General features: G+C 51.0%; 1 protein-coding gene across 2 annotated transcripts in view; it reads right to left on the bottom strand.

The window, feature by feature from the left end:
- Positions 1–660: 660 nt before the first annotated feature.
- KCNH1 (potassium voltage-gated channel subfamily H member 1) overlaps positions 661–16,696 on the bottom strand; it is a 407,094-nt gene continuing 391,058 nt past the window's right edge. For both annotated transcript variants that reach the window (XM_059412951.1, XM_059412952.1), the window contains exon 11: positions 661–6,318. In XM_059412951.1, the coding sequence (XP_059268934.1) occupies positions 5,455–6,318 (864 nt within the window). In that variant the 3' untranslated portion in view covers positions 661–5,454. The remainder of the gene's footprint in view (positions 6,319–16,696) is intronic.

Below are 16,696 nucleotides of genomic sequence, written 5' to 3'. Positions count from 1 at the left end.
ACTGAGAGTGCTGGGACTTAGGACTAGTTCATTTAGGGTCAAGCAGTCCTCTACCTTAGTAGCTTCTGAGACCATCCATGAATTAAAGCACGGATCAGGACTCATATGGTTGATATGGAATCACTCCAGAAAGACGCAGTTCTGTTTTTTACACTGTTTTAAAAGGCAGAGAAGCATTAATAGATTTTAAACAGATTTCAACCTGAATTGTTTAAAATGTAAACTTCTAATTAGGAGGTCATGTTCAGATATGTGTGAAATCACTGTGTTGTACCATAGTTTTCCAGGGATGGCACCATTGGAAGGCATCTCGGGATGTCCGAAGAGCAGATACAGCCTTATTTCTGGATCATGTGGCAAACCACTGTCACAAACATTCTCTTGCTATGTGGTCCTTAGACACACAATCTTGGGGTCTCTAGAATCCTGAGGCCCCCAAAACCAGACTTACAGGTACTCTCCAAATTAGGGTTTCCCAAGCTCTTGAAAAGGAATAGAAAGTACCATCCTTGTTCTGTCATCTTAGTCAGAACATCCAATTCAGTGCCTCTAAAGTTATGTAAGAAAAGGCAAAAAGCAAGTATCCTGTATAAAATAGTTTATTACCATAATAAATAAAATTAAACTTTTTTTTTTTTTTTTTTTTTTTTACAAATATCATTTGTGCTTGTTTAAAAATGTTGAGAAGGGCATATCATCAATGGAGGGGCCCGCATATTCCTCTTACCATTCCCTAGAGCACATATACAGTGGAGTTTCTGGCAGCATGGTCAGCTGACCATAAAAATAGTATCAGCTCATTTGCACTTCTGTCTATTCATGCTCCTTTGGACAAAGTGGCAGATGGCGAAGGAAAAAAAAAAAACCCAATGGAGGATTTGGCGGGACTCAATGGAAAGATACCAATAGAAGGAGAAGCCCCAGACTGACAGGCTGCTCAGGAGTAGAAGTGCCTTTACGGGGTTGGCGAACCGTCGGCTGTGGACAGCCTCGCACTGATGCAGAAGTACGTCTAAATACTAAGAGAATACATTCATTGGGGCGGGGAGGGCACCCACCGGGTCTGGCGCCTGTGGGGCGCTCGAGTCCAGTTCTAGAGGTTCCAGAATGAGTCTGATTTGCTCGCATGAGAAAGACGTTTCATTTGAAACTAATTTAAGCGGCAAATTCACATTGATTCTTTTGAACCGTGTATGGTGGTGGCGGGGAGAGTGGGATTCACAACACGAACGCCTTGTGTGAGAAAATGATGCTTTCTCTGGTGGCTGCGAATGGTGTTGAGGGGACAGTGAAGTCCCCCCAGCTGGAGGGCACAAGAGCTGGTGGAAGTATTGGTCTTGAAGCGAGCGAGAAGGCAGTACAATTTTGTGACAGAGGAGAGGCTACCCTAGGGTCTGAGAGTGCCCTTAGGGGGTTCCTCTTTAAGCAACATGAGTGGGGGGGGGGTGTTGGTAGCTCCATCCCAGCTGGAGTTCCATTCAAGGGTCTTAAGGCTAAACATCTTTATTGCAAAACGTACAATGTATTAATTGAATGCACATCAGAAACTTTTATCTCCACCAGGGCTCCTAAAATTTTCTAGAGTGTATGTGCCATATGGTGGTCGAGGCAACAAGGGGAGAGCAGGCTCTCCCTACACCTGGGACCCCCTTAAGGCATTCTTTTAGTTCCCACAAAGGCTTGGACAAAAATTTTAACCGTTGGCTTCTTACTTTGACCTTCCACCGGAGGACTGAGGAGGGGAAGCTTGAGGGATGGGCTGGGTAGTGCAAGGCATATTTGACTCTGTGCCGTGCTGGCTCCACACTTCTGAAAGAACGTTCCAGAAAAGGGCCTGATATATGGCCAGCCACAGCACACAGGATCTAGAAGGTTGAGGGTAAAATAGGCCCAGGAATTGGATAACAAGGAATAGGAACCACTTTGAAACACTTGGGCCCATGTTATTGTAGCATCAGAGATGTTTTAAGCCATTGATTGCCTGCTACTGGCTACAAACTCGGCACACAGATGTAGTCTGGGGTTGAGAATTAAAATATGGTCTTAGGAACGAGCCAGGTCTGAGCATGAGAGAATAAGGTGGCTGAAGGTGCAGATATCAAAGTTGTGCATGAAACCAGGGCTTCTCAGCCAGAGGGGTGCCTCCCTTTCCTTCCTAGGGGAACCTTATCCTACTTGGTGGAGGTGTCCTTGCAGGTATATGGGCCAGCAGCCCTCAAAGCTGGAGTCTGTGTCCTCCACCAAGAGGAGATGGTTGGTCATTTTCTTTCACAGACTCAACTCTCAACCCCACACCTCCCTCAGTGGGAGAGAGGAGAGCATGGTCGACAGCAGCCAAGTGGTGGGGCAGGACCTCTGGCTCCAAAGCAGGGACACTCTGGAAAGCAGAGCCTCCCTGCAAATCACATTCAAGGTAAGGAGTTTAAGTATGAGATCAAGTAACCAGCAAGTCTGGGCAATGGAATGGTATAATGCATCATGTCCCCTTCCCTCAGAAAGGAACAAATTACTCAGGTAAATATGTCTCAGCCGAACTTCTAAAGTCTAAATGTTTGGTCCAACACCTAGTGACTCTGTTTCCCTAACCTCTCTTCAGCCACCGGATAGTGGAAGGTTCAGTCAGTATTTGGAGCTTGTGGCCCTTGCTCAGGAAGCCAGAGCTGCATCCAGGCAAGAGTAGGTAGTTAGCACAGAGCAGCCCACGGCCACATGGGTATCGCAAAGATGAAAGGAGAGAAGGTTTGGCTCATTTAAAAAAATTTTTTTTTCCAGAGGAAACAAAGCACAAGTCCCTATAATCCTTAAGCAGAAAAGACTAAAAGCACGTACAGCCACACTGCGGTGATCTGTCACCACAGGCTCACGTGCAGGCCCCGTGACCCCGAGAGGAGCACATTCCATCCACAGGATCCAGGCTTCTGGTCATGAGCCCTACCCAGATCCTAGGAGTCAGTCCACGGGTACATTCACGAAGCTTTATTTTTTCCCCCAAGACAAGTGTGGACTTTCAAGTCTGGCCCATCAGTGTCTTTGCCTCTCAGACCCCAGAGGGGAGTCATTTCTTACTAACACAACTGTGCCCTCCAGCAGAACCAGTGGGGAAGGGCCCCACTAGGTTGGCCTGCAGGGCGCTGTACAGGAGCCTGTCATCAAACCCACAGAGAGCTGGGCGGGTGCTTCCGAAGCTGGGCGATGGAGTTATTAGGGCCCTAACCCCTGACTTGAAAGTAGTGGGCACTAAACTTCAGAAGCAGGGTAATGAGCACATTTAAGGAATACCAAACTAGAATATTCTGGAGCAGATGGGATTCCAGATCTTTTAGAGCCTCTGGACTAGTTGGCAGCTTCTCAAGAAGACTGAAATTCCCACTGCTTTATCCAGAGTCACAAACAGTCATGACTTGGTCTTGGGAAAATATACTTCCCCCTCATTCTATGCTGCCATCTGAGGCTAGATTGAATAATGCTGCAGGCTTGGGAAGCCAAGAACCACCCCAGTAAGCCTCCCATGAGTGGGTTAATAAGTTATATGGAACCCCTGGGGAAGGAACCTTCTCTTGACTTCCTGGATCTCTGTTCCCCAGGGCCATCTGTGCCAGTGCTGGGTGCCAGGAGGGGACAACCCCATTCTGCACAGACTGCTGAAGGCCAAGTCCTGGGACCTGTCATGGCCACTGAACAAGACCAAAGGGACATGTGGGTATGCTGACAGGAGACCTTCAAAAATGTTTAGTATCTTTGGTAGGGCAAGTCCTGCCCTGGGAATTCCCCTCTAGTACTGAGGGGATAAGCACGGGTTCAGGATCTGTGCAGCAAAATCATGCCAGGTGCAGAGGTGAGGTGCTGTAGTGTGACTCATTCAGAAAGCCAGAGCCCTGGATGAGTCCCTGCTGTCACCCAGAGTCCAGGTCCCCTCTCTCTCCAAGCTGTTAGAGCTGAACTTCCAACTTTGCTTGTCAAGTTTTAGGGTCCTGACCCTCTCTGCAGGGCATACACCTGAGCTAGATCCACTGGGCCTAGGAGAGACCTCTCTCCCTTCTCAGATGTCCAAACACATGAATAATTTGACCCCAGGTGCCTAGGAGGCAACAGAGAGTCCCCGAGCATTGGCATAGGGGTCTGGGTGGCCCACAGGTGGCTCTGTGACTGTCGCCCTGAGCTCAGACCTTCCCTGGGCCTCCTCTCTCCATCACCCTACAAAGCCATCTGGAGAACCTGCTGCCTCCTTCTCTTTCTCCTGCACCTGAAGCAAGTACAACCTTGGCCTGCAGTCTTCTCCATTTCTCCTGAAGTCCTGCTGACTGTAGCTGGAGAAAAAGAAGTTAATTTTAAAATAAGGCCAAGCATGGATCCCAAGGGTCCTCTAATGACCCCAGGCAGTGGACAAAATACAAACTTCTGAAGGGCCCTGAATCCCAGTGAGAATCAACATAAACATAGGACTTGCTACAATCATTTTTCTGAGGGGGTGTGTGTGTGTGTGTGTGTGTGTGTGTGTGTGTGTGTCTGCTTTGCTAACAAAGCAACTCTGGGCTCACTGCCCTTCCTGCCGATGCCGCACACCCTGAGGAAGGCCACGGAACACTGGGGAGAGGCTGAGAAGGACAGGAAGCGAAGGGACCCGAGCGATGAGGACAGCGGCGTGGAGCAGGGCCAGAGGCGCATGAGAGGCTTCTGGAACCCTCCCTGTGGTCTCTCCCATGACCGTAGGCTGCAGAGCGCAGCCCAGAAAGTCTCTGCTTCCTGAAAGGCCCTTTCCAGCTCTTCTACTTGGGAAAGGAGACCCGAGGATACCCGGCTCTCAGTGTCCAGGTACCCAAAGCACCTCACAGCTTTCTGGTCTTAACCATTAGGGACAGAAAGTTGCAAGGCTCTGCCCGCCTTATCCCTCAAGCTCCCCTTGTCCCGGGCTGGTTACAAATGACTACTATAGGAAAATAGAAGATGACGACAGACATGGGCTGTACAAGGACAGGGAATGCTGGGAAGTCCCTGTGCCCACCGCAGTCTTTGGGGTTCTTGGCGCAGGAGCCCAGCCTGGTATCTACATGGGGGTGTTCTCCAGGGCGCTCCCACTAGTCCCCAAGTAGCTGCTCCTCTTTTCTAGCGGTTGTCCTCTTTTACAAAGATCATGGCAGTAAAAAATTCAAAATGAAGGAAAATACCCTTTAGACAGCATGCCCCCTCTTCCAAAATTGTGCAGACAGTTTGAGAGCGGCTGCCATCTTGCAGGGTGGTGGCGTGCGCCTCCTCCCACGTCTGCTCCCAGAGAGAGCGAGAGAGAGAGAGAGAGAGTGCCTAAGCGACTGGTCCCGCTCTGATTTTCTGTCAGGAAAAGCCTACTTTGGAAGTTGTTGGTCATGTAGGTGTGTGTGGTGGGAGGGGTGTTGAGGGCAGGGAGACGGGGTTTTATCTTTGACTTTCTTTCTTCCTTTTTTTTTTTAAACAGACCACTCAGCTTGCTCCAAAAATGTCTCTCTCTGATTCTGGGGACTGGGGCCTCGATATCTCAAACAGCTCCTGAGGAGACTGAGAGGATCTTCTGGAAGTTAATATCCTGAGGATCTCAGAGAGCTGTTTCTCAATATTTGTCATTTTGGTGTTCAAGGCCTTGATGTCCTCCTTCAGCTCGTGCTTCACCTCCAGGACCGTGGCCTGCAGTGTCTGCTCAGGGATGGGGTAGAAAGAGTGCTTGACCTCCGCCAAGATGGGGCTTCGGTCCTGGGGGCTCCTGGCCTCGCCGACGTTGTCCAGGCGCAGGTCGCTCTTGGTGATGCCGCTGTCGCAGGAGTCCGTCTTCTTGAGGGTGGCCTCTCCGGACGCCTTGGTCCTGTCGGGGAGCGTCTCCATGGACTCGGCCTTGGCCACCTGGCTCCAGTCCTCAGCCTTGCCGCAGGCATCCCTGAAGCGGGCCCAGCCCTTGCGCCTGGCGCAGTCGCCGCCTCCGCCGCCGGCCCTGGCGCCCAAGCACTCAACCCCAGGCGCGTGCAGCCGCCCGTGGTCTGCCACTGCAGCTGTGGAGGTCGCCTGGAAGGCCACGGGCGTGGCCGGACTCTCACGCACGGTCACCACGCTGGCCTTCGCCAGGCTGTGATTGGCCGAGGCGTGCTCGGGGAGGGCACTGCCCTTCTCCACGTCCAGGTCGTCGGGATCGCGGCCGCCCCGCTCTGCGGCCAGTCGGGCCTCCTTCTGCTGCCGGAACCTCTGGAAGAGTCGCCGGACAGGGTGGTCCGGGGGCAAGATCAGGGGGGCCTCATTCTTGCGTTTCATGCGCTCTTCCTCCTCACGTTTCACATCGCTGATCTTCCGGAACACGATCTGCAGCAAGACGGAAACACAGCAAAGCTCAGCCCCTCGGCATCAGCCTCTTGGTCCCCCAAGGGCCGGGCGCACTCATGGCGCAACAGCATCCCTGCTGGGGCCCACGGGCTTTGCTCTGGGCCTGCCCACCCCTGCCTTTCCCGACCCTCAGCCTTCCTTCCCATTCTCATTCTCTTCAAGAGAAACAACCCCCCTCCCCGTCCATTCCCATGAGCCCGGAGGGAGGCTGGAGATGCCAGATGGCTTCCTCCTGGGAGACTGTCCTGGTGCCTCAGCGGGGCCCCTGTTAACCTGTCCTGGCCTGGAGTCTAGCTTTTCAAAAACCATTTTTCTGACCCCGCCTCCAACCTGCTGCGTTAGAACCTCCGGACAGGAAGCCCTTGCATCCATAACAAGCTTCCCAGGTGATGTATGCATGAACGTTTGAGTCCCCCTGGTCTACACCACATTCCAGTGCAAGAAGGTTAAGATGAGTACCCAGGCAGGGCCACAGCTAAGACCATCACTGCCATCTGCAGATCTGGACCCTTGAGTGAACTCGGCTGGCTCTGAAAGCAAAAGCAAGTCTCACTCGGAGGCCCGGCCATCCTCAGGCGACTCAGGGGAAGAGCCCATGGCCTTGCACACGGCCTCGTCTTAATACCAGCAACCACCAGGATGGGTCATGAGGTACTCAAATGTTACTTCATATATTCCTTGTAGCAGCACTGGAAGGCCCCTGGGATGCATTCTCATTTTAGAGAAGAGGAAAACCAAAGTTCAGGGTAGCTAAATGTCCCATGAAAGACAAGTTTGCCATAAGCAACTCATTCCTGTGGCATCTAACCCCAGACCCGTCAGACATCCAACAAGTACTCATGGATGAAGACAATGCTTCATGCAGAGGATGGACAGTCAGCCAGCCAACCAGTTCAAGAGTCTGGCCCTGAGTGCAGCAAGAGCCACAAATGACAGGGCTTTTCCCGGGCTGCCCTCCGATTACGGAAAAGCCATGTAATTTCTGGCTTATGCGGCATGGGGCAGGTGCACTCAGGGATGTGCTGACTTGCCCCACTTCTGAACCTATGGGAAGCCACCTACCATATGTTGTTATAGAAATCACTGGTCTGAGGACCCATCCTGTGATCACTGAGAAGCAGAGGAAAGGCCTATGTAAGGGAGAGAAGCAGCTTTTCCACCACTGCAATCTAGAAACCTGTGCCCTGGGCAGGCAGACTCGGACCAATGCAGATCCCACCCTGAGGACCTGCCACAAGGTTCTCAGGTCTTGGGGAGGCACATGGGGTGGGAGGTGGGGAACACAGGCTTTGGGATTAGAAAGAATGAAATGCCAGCCCTGCCACCTCACTGTGTGACCTCACACAGGCATCCTAACTCCTGAGTCTATTTCCTCCTTATAAAGTGGGGATTTTCTGACTTGGTGTAAAGCTAACACAAGGCTCCTTATGTGACAGCGCTGGCCCATGGTTGATGCTCAATCTGAACCCTTCTTCCTTCACTCAAGTCCTCAGCCTTTTTAACCTCTAGGTGCCAATCGATGGGAGAATGTCTTCTGCCCAGAAAGAGGAAACACAGATGTCATAATCAATGTCTAAAAGAAGGGACTGGCTTGGAACACACACAGTCCTCTTGGCAGCTCTCTCAACATCAAAGAGCTGCTAGGGCAGCTCTGGAGGCCTGAGGTGTTTGAACACTAAAGAAAAGGAAGTACTTCTTTAGACACCAAGAAGGTCACACAGAACTTATCCCAAGAGGTTGAATGTGAAATCAGGAGACCGACAAACGCCGTTAAAATGCACTCGTGATGGACGCTTGTGAGGGGCAGGGTATCCTCTGCTCTTCAACCCAAGGCCCCATGGATCCTAGCCTAGAGGATGGGGGCCCAGCTTGACCCAGGCAACGTTTTCAGCTGTGTAGTCATGTTAACAGGGCAGTTCAGCACGTTCGGGCTGGGGCTCCCTCTAGGGGATGTCTGGCTCTATGCCAACTCTTCTGAAGCCTCTTGGCTTATTTCAGAGTGTCCTCCTAGTGCTGCTATCAGCCATCCTGCGAGCTGGAGACAGCCCTACCTGAACATCTGTGGCTTGCCCGATGGGCAGATGAACCAGGAAAGGGCTTCCTGCCCTGCAAAAACGCCTGCCCTTTGAGAATCCACGAGTAAAACCAGCAACGCCCAGAAGACACAGAGCTGCTGGGGTCTGACAGCTGTGCAGACCTGGGCTCTGGGGTTCTGCTTACTAACGTCACCTGTGTGTTTGGAGACGCTGGTCTTGGAATCATTGTTTCCAAGGCAGCCACGACCACACATTTGGCCAAGTATTTCATATCTGAGTGGGCAGGGGTGGCCACAAGACTCACAGTAGTGAGGCAGGAATGGGGCGCCCTCTGTATGTCTGCATCACTCTGATGGGCGGGAAGGGCATTTCCTGTGCCCTGTTCCAGTCCAGTGGTGCCTCCCATCTCTAACCCCACTGTGGACCTGCAGAGCGGGTGATTCTGGGTTTCCATCGCCCCCTCGTGGACGGATGAAGCAGCACGATCAACTCTCCTGCCTCCCACCCCTTGGGCACTGGGTAAGCTCCATCCTTTCTGAGCAATTTCAGGTCTTGAAAAGCCCCATTCACCTGCTTGAAGCTCCATGCCCTATCATCTCCTGGCCCACCCCTTCACCCTGACCCTTGCATGGCCTTCAGGATTCAGCTTAGGAGTCATGTCCTCCAACAAGCTTCCCTGGCTTTCCCCACCGTCAAAGACCTTTGCAGATGGGAGCACACAGCCCTGTCACAGCCAGCTGCAACCATCATGAAAAGCAGCATTTTGGTTATTCATCTTTTCCAGGTTTGTTTTCTTTTTTTTTTTTTTTTTCATCTTCGGTACTATGTCTGATATATATAGTGCTTAATCAATGGTCATTGAATCACTAAGTATGTCAGTGAATAAATTATGGCCATCTCCCTGTTTGTGAGCTTGTGCTAGAGTAAAAGAAATGATGCATATGCCATCGCCCAACACACACACACACACACACACACACACACACAGAGACAAAGCTGACTCAGATGTTTGGGGTCTAATGGAGAGCAGGAAAGATTACCAGTGGACTTGTCTATCCACAACAGATACAGTCCTAATGAGTAGTGAACACATGGGCCCTGATCTACGATACTTCTACCTTAAGATGGTGCTCAAGGGATACACGTTCTCTAGAAATTATGCATTTGGTGGGGCCAGCGATACACTCCACGATGCTCTCCTGTGATGCCAGGCAGAGGCAGTGAGCCCCAGCTCCTGGGCAGCCAGGCAATCACGAAGGTAGACAGCTGACCCATGTAGGACCATTCCTACTCACGCAACCGTGCTGTCCTTCCCTTTCAGGACGGCACTCGATCATTTACATGAGACGGTCAACACTTTGTTATAAAATAAGCTTTGTGTTAGAGGAAGGTCACAGGGCTATAAGTAAAACCAGAACTTCAGGGGCAGGCTGGTGTTCTCACTTTGCCATCACCTTTCCTCCCACTGGCAAAGGGTAGCAGGGCCACAGCACCAGGGGTCAGTCTGGAGACACTGCTACCAGGGATTCCAGTCACTCGCCAGAAAGGCCACAACCTGGTGACAGGTTGGCCTGGGTCCAGTCACTGATGACGGGATCAGTCTGGATCGCTCCTGGCCAGCCAGAGTCCTGCGGGCCCACAGGGACATATATTTTGCATTGCCTGACGTAGGGGGGCACAAGAGGCCCCCGCAGAATGCCGAGTAGCTCATGACTGATGGCAGCCTGGGGAGACAGAGGAGGTCCCGGGCAGGATGGCCATTGTGGCCTCCCTCATTCATCTCTGCATCCCTCTGGGGGCTCACCAGGCACCAGCCTTGAGCCTGGAGGCCTTTACTAGGTGGCTGTTGAGCTGAACAGAACTGACACCTGGCTCGTCAAGCTACAGGGCTTTCTGAGCAGCTACTTCAAGTGTGTTTGAAAAAGCAAACCGCCTTGAGTCTGAGGTGAGTCAGTACCTTTGATGCCCTTCTGGGTTCCATTCACGGAAAGCCTGGGTCCTCTCAAGCCCATTCCAAGCCCCAGACCCAGACCAAGGGGGGCCAGAGTCTCCTCAGTGTCCCTGAGTGAGAGGGCTCCAGCTGCACAGCTTGGGGAAGGGGCAGGGAAGGGAACGGACCACCTGGAGTCTGGACAGCACAGAGGTGAGGGGAGGGCGGCTGAGTGGGAGCCCAGTTGCTTGAAAGAGCTCAGGTTGGAAGCAAAAATATATATATAATGTCAATTCTCAGTGATTTACATAAATGAACAGAGACTGAGCATGAATCATAGAAAGCCACAGATAAACCAAAAGGAATTTATTTTGGTTTTCATCAGATTCAGACACATGCCCTCAATCCTGAACATGGAGAAGCAGTAGGCAGAGCACAGGCTTGGAGTGCTCCCAACGCTATCACTGACCAGCCACCCTGTGGCCTTGGGTAAGTCATGTCCTTCCTTGGCTGGACGAGATCACCAGTTCTCAAACCTGGCTGTCATTCAGACCTCACTCTACTGAGTGAGAGCTTCCTGCAGCAGGCTGAGAAACTGGCACGGGTGACAAGCTCCCAAGTGACTGTGACTCCGGCAGCCTGAGCCAGGTCTCCGACCCCTGGACTGATGACTAGTGAGGTCACAGCCACTCTGCTGTGTTCTGTTTGTACACGCATGCTCAGACAGGAGTGTGGCCACACACTGGCCCATCCCCCCCCCCCGAGTGCCCCTCTGTTAGAGCCCACACTTGCAGCTCCACCCACTGTGTGCTGCCTGGGATTTGGCCGGGCTGACCTCAGTGAGACCCAATGAACCCCTGGTCCCTGGAGAAGGACCCAAAGAGGCCTGACAGGCCCTGCTATGACTTTAGGCTCCTTCATCCTTTGATCCACCAGAAAGAGGTTTGTGGCCTGGAATGGAGGACACAAAGATTTACGTTTATAGAACAAACATTTACAGAGCACTTCTGGTGTGTGGGGCACTCGGCGGGGTACACACACATAGCCGTGCCATGCCCGGGGGAGCGGGGGTCTGGGCTGGCACAGACCCAAGCTACTGCAAGAGACAGAGCAGCGTCAGAGGGGGGCAGGTCCCCAGCCTCCTGTCCCTAAAGGCCCTATTGACGTGGCCTCTTCCTCATGGCTTTCCCTCCCACCAGCCCCCTCCACTGACAGCCCTGCCTGGTTTTACGACAGAGCATAAAACATGAAGATTAACAAACGGGGCCATTTACGAAACTGAAAACCTGGAAAAACAAAGTGGAGATGGACCGATTTGATAAGGCAGTGAGCTGGGTGTTGCTTTTGGAAAAGGCCAGTTCTTAACCTCCCTCCGAATGGCTCTTTATGGAATCAAGGGCTACTTTTTTCCTCTCACAGCAGCATGAATATGTGGACTGCCCAGGGAGGGGTCAAGGCTTCCAGAAGGACCGACGGAGGCCAGTCCAGGTCAGACATCACTCATAGAGCCCAGACTGTGAGCTGCCAGCACCTGTGGCTGCCAGCCCACATTCCTCGGGCAGCCAGCGTGTGGGGAGCAAGACAGGCTTGACAACAGCCGTTGGGGCCCGGGGTGGTGGGCATGGGGGCACAGGTGGAGGCAGCATGAGGGACAGACAGCATAAGCACACCCTCTGAAGTCACATGGCCTGGGGATCATGTGCTCTGCATCCTGGCTTCCTCACCCACAAAAGCAGATAACATGACCAAATTCACGGGCCTCATGTGAGGGTCTCAGTAAACCTTTGAATAGTTGTTGAAGAAGTGTGCTCTGAGTCATTCTCTGTGGGGGTGACCCTTGAGATGATTCTGGAAGGAGGAGCTGGAAGTAGTCAGGTATAAAAGGTGGAGAATTTGGGCAAAAGTATCCAGCCAGGACGGCACAGACAATGACAAGGCAGAAATGTCACCAATGTAGAAACATGTGTCTGGGGGAACAGCCCTGGTGGGCAGTTCTGACACTGACCGGAAGTGTCTTGTGTGCCAGGCACTGCTGTGCCATGTCTGGCGTGTGCTATCTCATGCCATCCTTACAGCAGCCCCAGCAGCAGAGTATCATCGCTACCCTCATTTTCTGAACGAAGAAATCGAGCCTAGAAACTAGGTAAGTGACTATCTAAGGGCATGCAAATGGTGGAGGTGACACTCAAAGCCTGGCCACTTGAATCCCTGCCCAGGCCCGACTTCTGAGCCGTTCTGCTAAGGGAAAATGCCTTGGGTTTTTGGGAAAAGGACAGTTTTTCCCCAGTATCTGTTGATAACCTCTATCCATGCCCATCCTGCCCTCTCAACTAGTTTCTCTCACTTCCTGTCCTTCGGCAACTTCTCTAAAGATTTCAAGGGCAGTTCTGGCCAAGAACTTGGAGAGATCTGGCCAAGAAGCTGCGGCTCCAGGAGCATTCAAGGCAGGGGGATGTCTCCCCAGGGCCATTAGACTGTGTGGCCCTTCAGTTCATCAGGATGGAGGAATCACTTAAGGTGAAATGCAGACTTTGAGTGGTTGGGACAAGTAGCAGAGTCTGTGTAGCTCATGAGCAGGTCATCTGGATTACGGGAAAAATTGTGCCTTCCTGGAGGATGCTGAGGGCACCAGTTACCCTCCTAGCCATGAGTGACCTCGAGGCCCAGCACTGGAAGGGGAGCAAGAATGCACTGAAGTTCCAGGGGACCTTCTCCAGGAATCATCTAGAGGCTAGAGGTGCTCTGCCCTCAGGTGGCCTGGGCTGGTGCCCGTCAGACTGCTACTCTCAGCTGGCCCCACCCACCACCACTCACATCTGCACTTCCTTCTGGCATTAAGCAAGAAGGACCTTGCCAGACCCCTTAGTGACATCCCAGCAAGACGAGCATCCTCTCATTCATTCCTGGCCCCCACACCAAGGTCTTCTTTGGACAAACTAATCTAGGGCATGAAACACTCCTACAGATGCACCTGTTCCTCTGTCTTGAGGGTGATACAAGGCCAAGAGGGATGAGGACCCTTCCTGATCCCCGCTGCCCAGTAAAAGACACACAACCCTTGGCTGCTGTTCAGGGATGAGATGGCACCACTGTGTGGGAGCTGCCAGCCTCTGGCATTTCACCAGGACTGTTTCTGTCACTCTTCTCCCTGCTTTCTGCTCCCTCAGTGTAGTGGACCAAATAATGGTCACCAAAAGATATGTTCCCCCAGAACTCAGATTGTGGCCTTATTCGGAGTAAGGGTCTCTGCCTACATAATAAGGTAAGGATCCTCAGATGAGGTCATACCTCCTAAGATCTTGCTCAAATGCAATGGTGAGTGTCTCAGAAAAGAGAAGACACAAAACACAGAGCAAATGGCCAGGTGAACGTGGAGGCAAGTATGCAGTGATGCAGCTACAAGCCAAGAAATGCCAAGGATTGTTGGCAGCACTGAGAAGCTAGAAGAGAAGCACGATGTCTCTGCCAGAGCCTCCGGCAGGACCTGGCACTCTAGGCACCCTGGTTTGACCTCTGGTCTCCAGAACTGAGGAAGAATACATTGCTGCTGCTTTAAGCCTTCTCAGTTGGTGGTAACTTGCTACTACTGTGGCCGGTGGCCTCTAGACCTCACTTTCCTGCGGCTGCTACTTCCCATCCCACCTGTGGTTTGCTCTCCATGCGCCCCCTGGCTGTCCGCCACTTCACTGCACATTTCATGCAACCGAGAGCTTGTGGAGGTGCTGGCCAGACCCAGAGCAAATGCCCACCCTGCTGTGTGCTGCCACAGACACAGAGGATGGTTCTCGATCTTTCTAAGCCCCCAGCTCTCTCATCTACTCCTCCTTCCAGCCTTGCTGTGGTGATGCAGGAAATGACATTTGTGAGACACCCCTTCCGCCCTTCCCCTTTATAAATAATCCTGCTTTTCTCACTAGTTCATCCCTAAACCTGAAATTTCCTGTGCTGAGCATGGCTGTGTCAGTGTCTTGTAGACCCTTCAGGCCCTGCACTCCTGGCCAGAGCAGCTTCTCTTCCCACCCAACCTTTCCCCAGCATGAGCCAAGTCATCAGTGGGTCAGGAGGATATGGGGCCAAGAACGGTGAACTAGTGTTCAGCCTCCAACTCATCCTCAGTAATGCCTCCCCGTCTGGGGACACTCTGATTGTGATCTGGGAAATCCTGTTAACACGATGTGGTCTCATTATTCTGTGGGGCAACTTGAGAAAATGGAAGGTGACCTGAGATTTGCAGATATCAAACCCACCAAATACTTCTGGGCGTCTGGTTCACTCCCCATTGCGCCTTCAGCCTGATTATCCCACACAACCTTACTCACACTGTCTCCTGACAGTCCATGTTTCTCTCCACCCTGGGCACAAAGTGCCTCAGGCCAGGAGGCAAAGGGAAATGGAAAGTAGGAGAAAGGGTATGCCCTGGAGCCTGCCACCGGGGGGCGCCCATGCGGGGAAGGGAGCACTCAGGGCACACACTGACGAGTCAACATTCCACTATCGTTGTCTTTTTTTTTTTTTTTAATATTTTATTTATTTATTTGACAGAGAGAAATCATAAGTAGATGGAGAGGCAGGCAGAGAGAGAGGGAAGCAGGCTCTCTGCTGAGCAGAGAGCCCGATGCGGGACTCGATCCCAGGACTCTGAGATCATGACCTGAGCTGAAGGCAGCGGCTTAACCCACTGAGCCATCCAGGCGCCCCACTATCGTTGTCTTAATCTGAATCCCTCTCCAGGGCTTCTTGCTTCCTCATCTGAGCCTTCAACCCCAACAGCAGCTAAAGCTCATCAGCCATTCAACAAAGGACCAGATATTGGACTAAGTGCTTTGTCTACATCAGTGACCCTTCCAACCCTCAGAGGTGAACACAGAAGTCATTCCCCAGGTAAGTCTGCACCTTTGCCCTCTGGATTCATGTCTTTGCACTGTGTACTTTTTACCACCCAGAAGAACAATAATTAAAGATTCATCCATCCCCAACGTCTTCTGGTTGGTTGCATTCTCTTCATTATTTTTCCTGAAAAATCTGATACAAAGCATTTATGTATATAATTGTTTTCCTACTCTTAGAAATAGTTGTTTTCCCATGCACCCCAATGTTTATAGCAGCAATGTTTATAGCAGCAATAGCCAAAATATGGAAAGAGCCCAGATGTCCAAATGCAGATGAATGGATAAAGATGTACTTGAATCTAAAGATACACCCAGACTGAAAGTGAAGGGATGGAGAACCATCTTTCATGCCAATGGGCCTCAAATGAAAGCTGGGGTAGTGATTCTCAAATCAGATAAATTATATTTTAAGCTAAAGACTGTAGGCAGAGGTACAGAAGGACACTACATAATTCTTAAAGGGACTATCCACAAAGAAGATCTAACAATTGTAAATATTTATGCCCCCAACATGGGAGAAGCCAGCTACATAAGCCAACTGTTAATCAAAATAAAGGCTCATATTGATAAGAATACATTAATTGTAGGGGATCTTAACACACCACTCTCAGCAACAGACAAAACATCTAAGCAGAAAATCAACAAAGAAACAAGAGCTTTGAATGACACATTGGACCAGATGAACCTCATAGATATATACAGAACATTTCACCCTGAAACTGTAGGATACTCACTCTTCTCAAGTGCACATAGAACTTTCTCCAGAATAGACCACATACTGGCTCACAAATCAGGGCTCAACCAATACAAAAAAACTGAGATTATTCCCTGCATATTCTCAGACCACAGTGCTTTGAAACTGGAACTCAATCACAAGAAAAAGTTTGGAAGGAATCCAAACACTTGGAAGCTAAAGACCATCCTGCTCAAGAATGTTTGTTTGGGGGTGCCTGGGGAGCTCAGTGGATTAAAGCCTCTGCCTTCAGCTCAGGTCATGATCCCAGGGTCCTGGGATCGAGCCCTGCATCAGGCTCTCTGCAGAGAGCCTGCTTCCTCCACTCTCTCTCTCTGCCTGCCTCTCTGCCTACTTGTGATCTCTGTTTGTCAAATAAATAAATAAAATCTTTTTAAAAAAAATGTTTGTTTGGATCAACCAGGAAATCAAAGAAGAACTTAAACAATTCACGGAAACCAATGAGAACGAAGACACATTGGTCTAAAACCTATGGGATATGCAAAGACAATCCTAAGGGGGAAAAACACAGCCATCTAAGTCTCACTCAAAAAATGTGAAAAATCCTGAATACAAAAACTCTCTTTACGCCTTAAAGAACTGGAGAATCCACAACAAATTAAGCCAACCCCATGCACAAGAAGGGAAATAATTAAGATTAGAGAAGAGATCAATGTGTTAGAAACTTGAAATACAGTAGAACACATCAATGAAACTAGAAGGTAGTTCTTTGAAAGAATAAGATTGATAAACCACTGGCCAAACTAAT

Source organism: Mustela nigripes, chromosome 10, assembly GCF_022355385.1.
Source record: "Mustela nigripes isolate SB6536 chromosome 10, MUSNIG.SB6536, whole genome shotgun sequence".
Taxonomy (NCBI): Eukaryota; Metazoa; Chordata; class Mammalia; order Carnivora; family Mustelidae; genus Mustela; species Mustela nigripes.
Note: the sequence above shows the minus strand (reverse complement) of the source record. Positions and strands in the feature narration are given on the sequence as shown.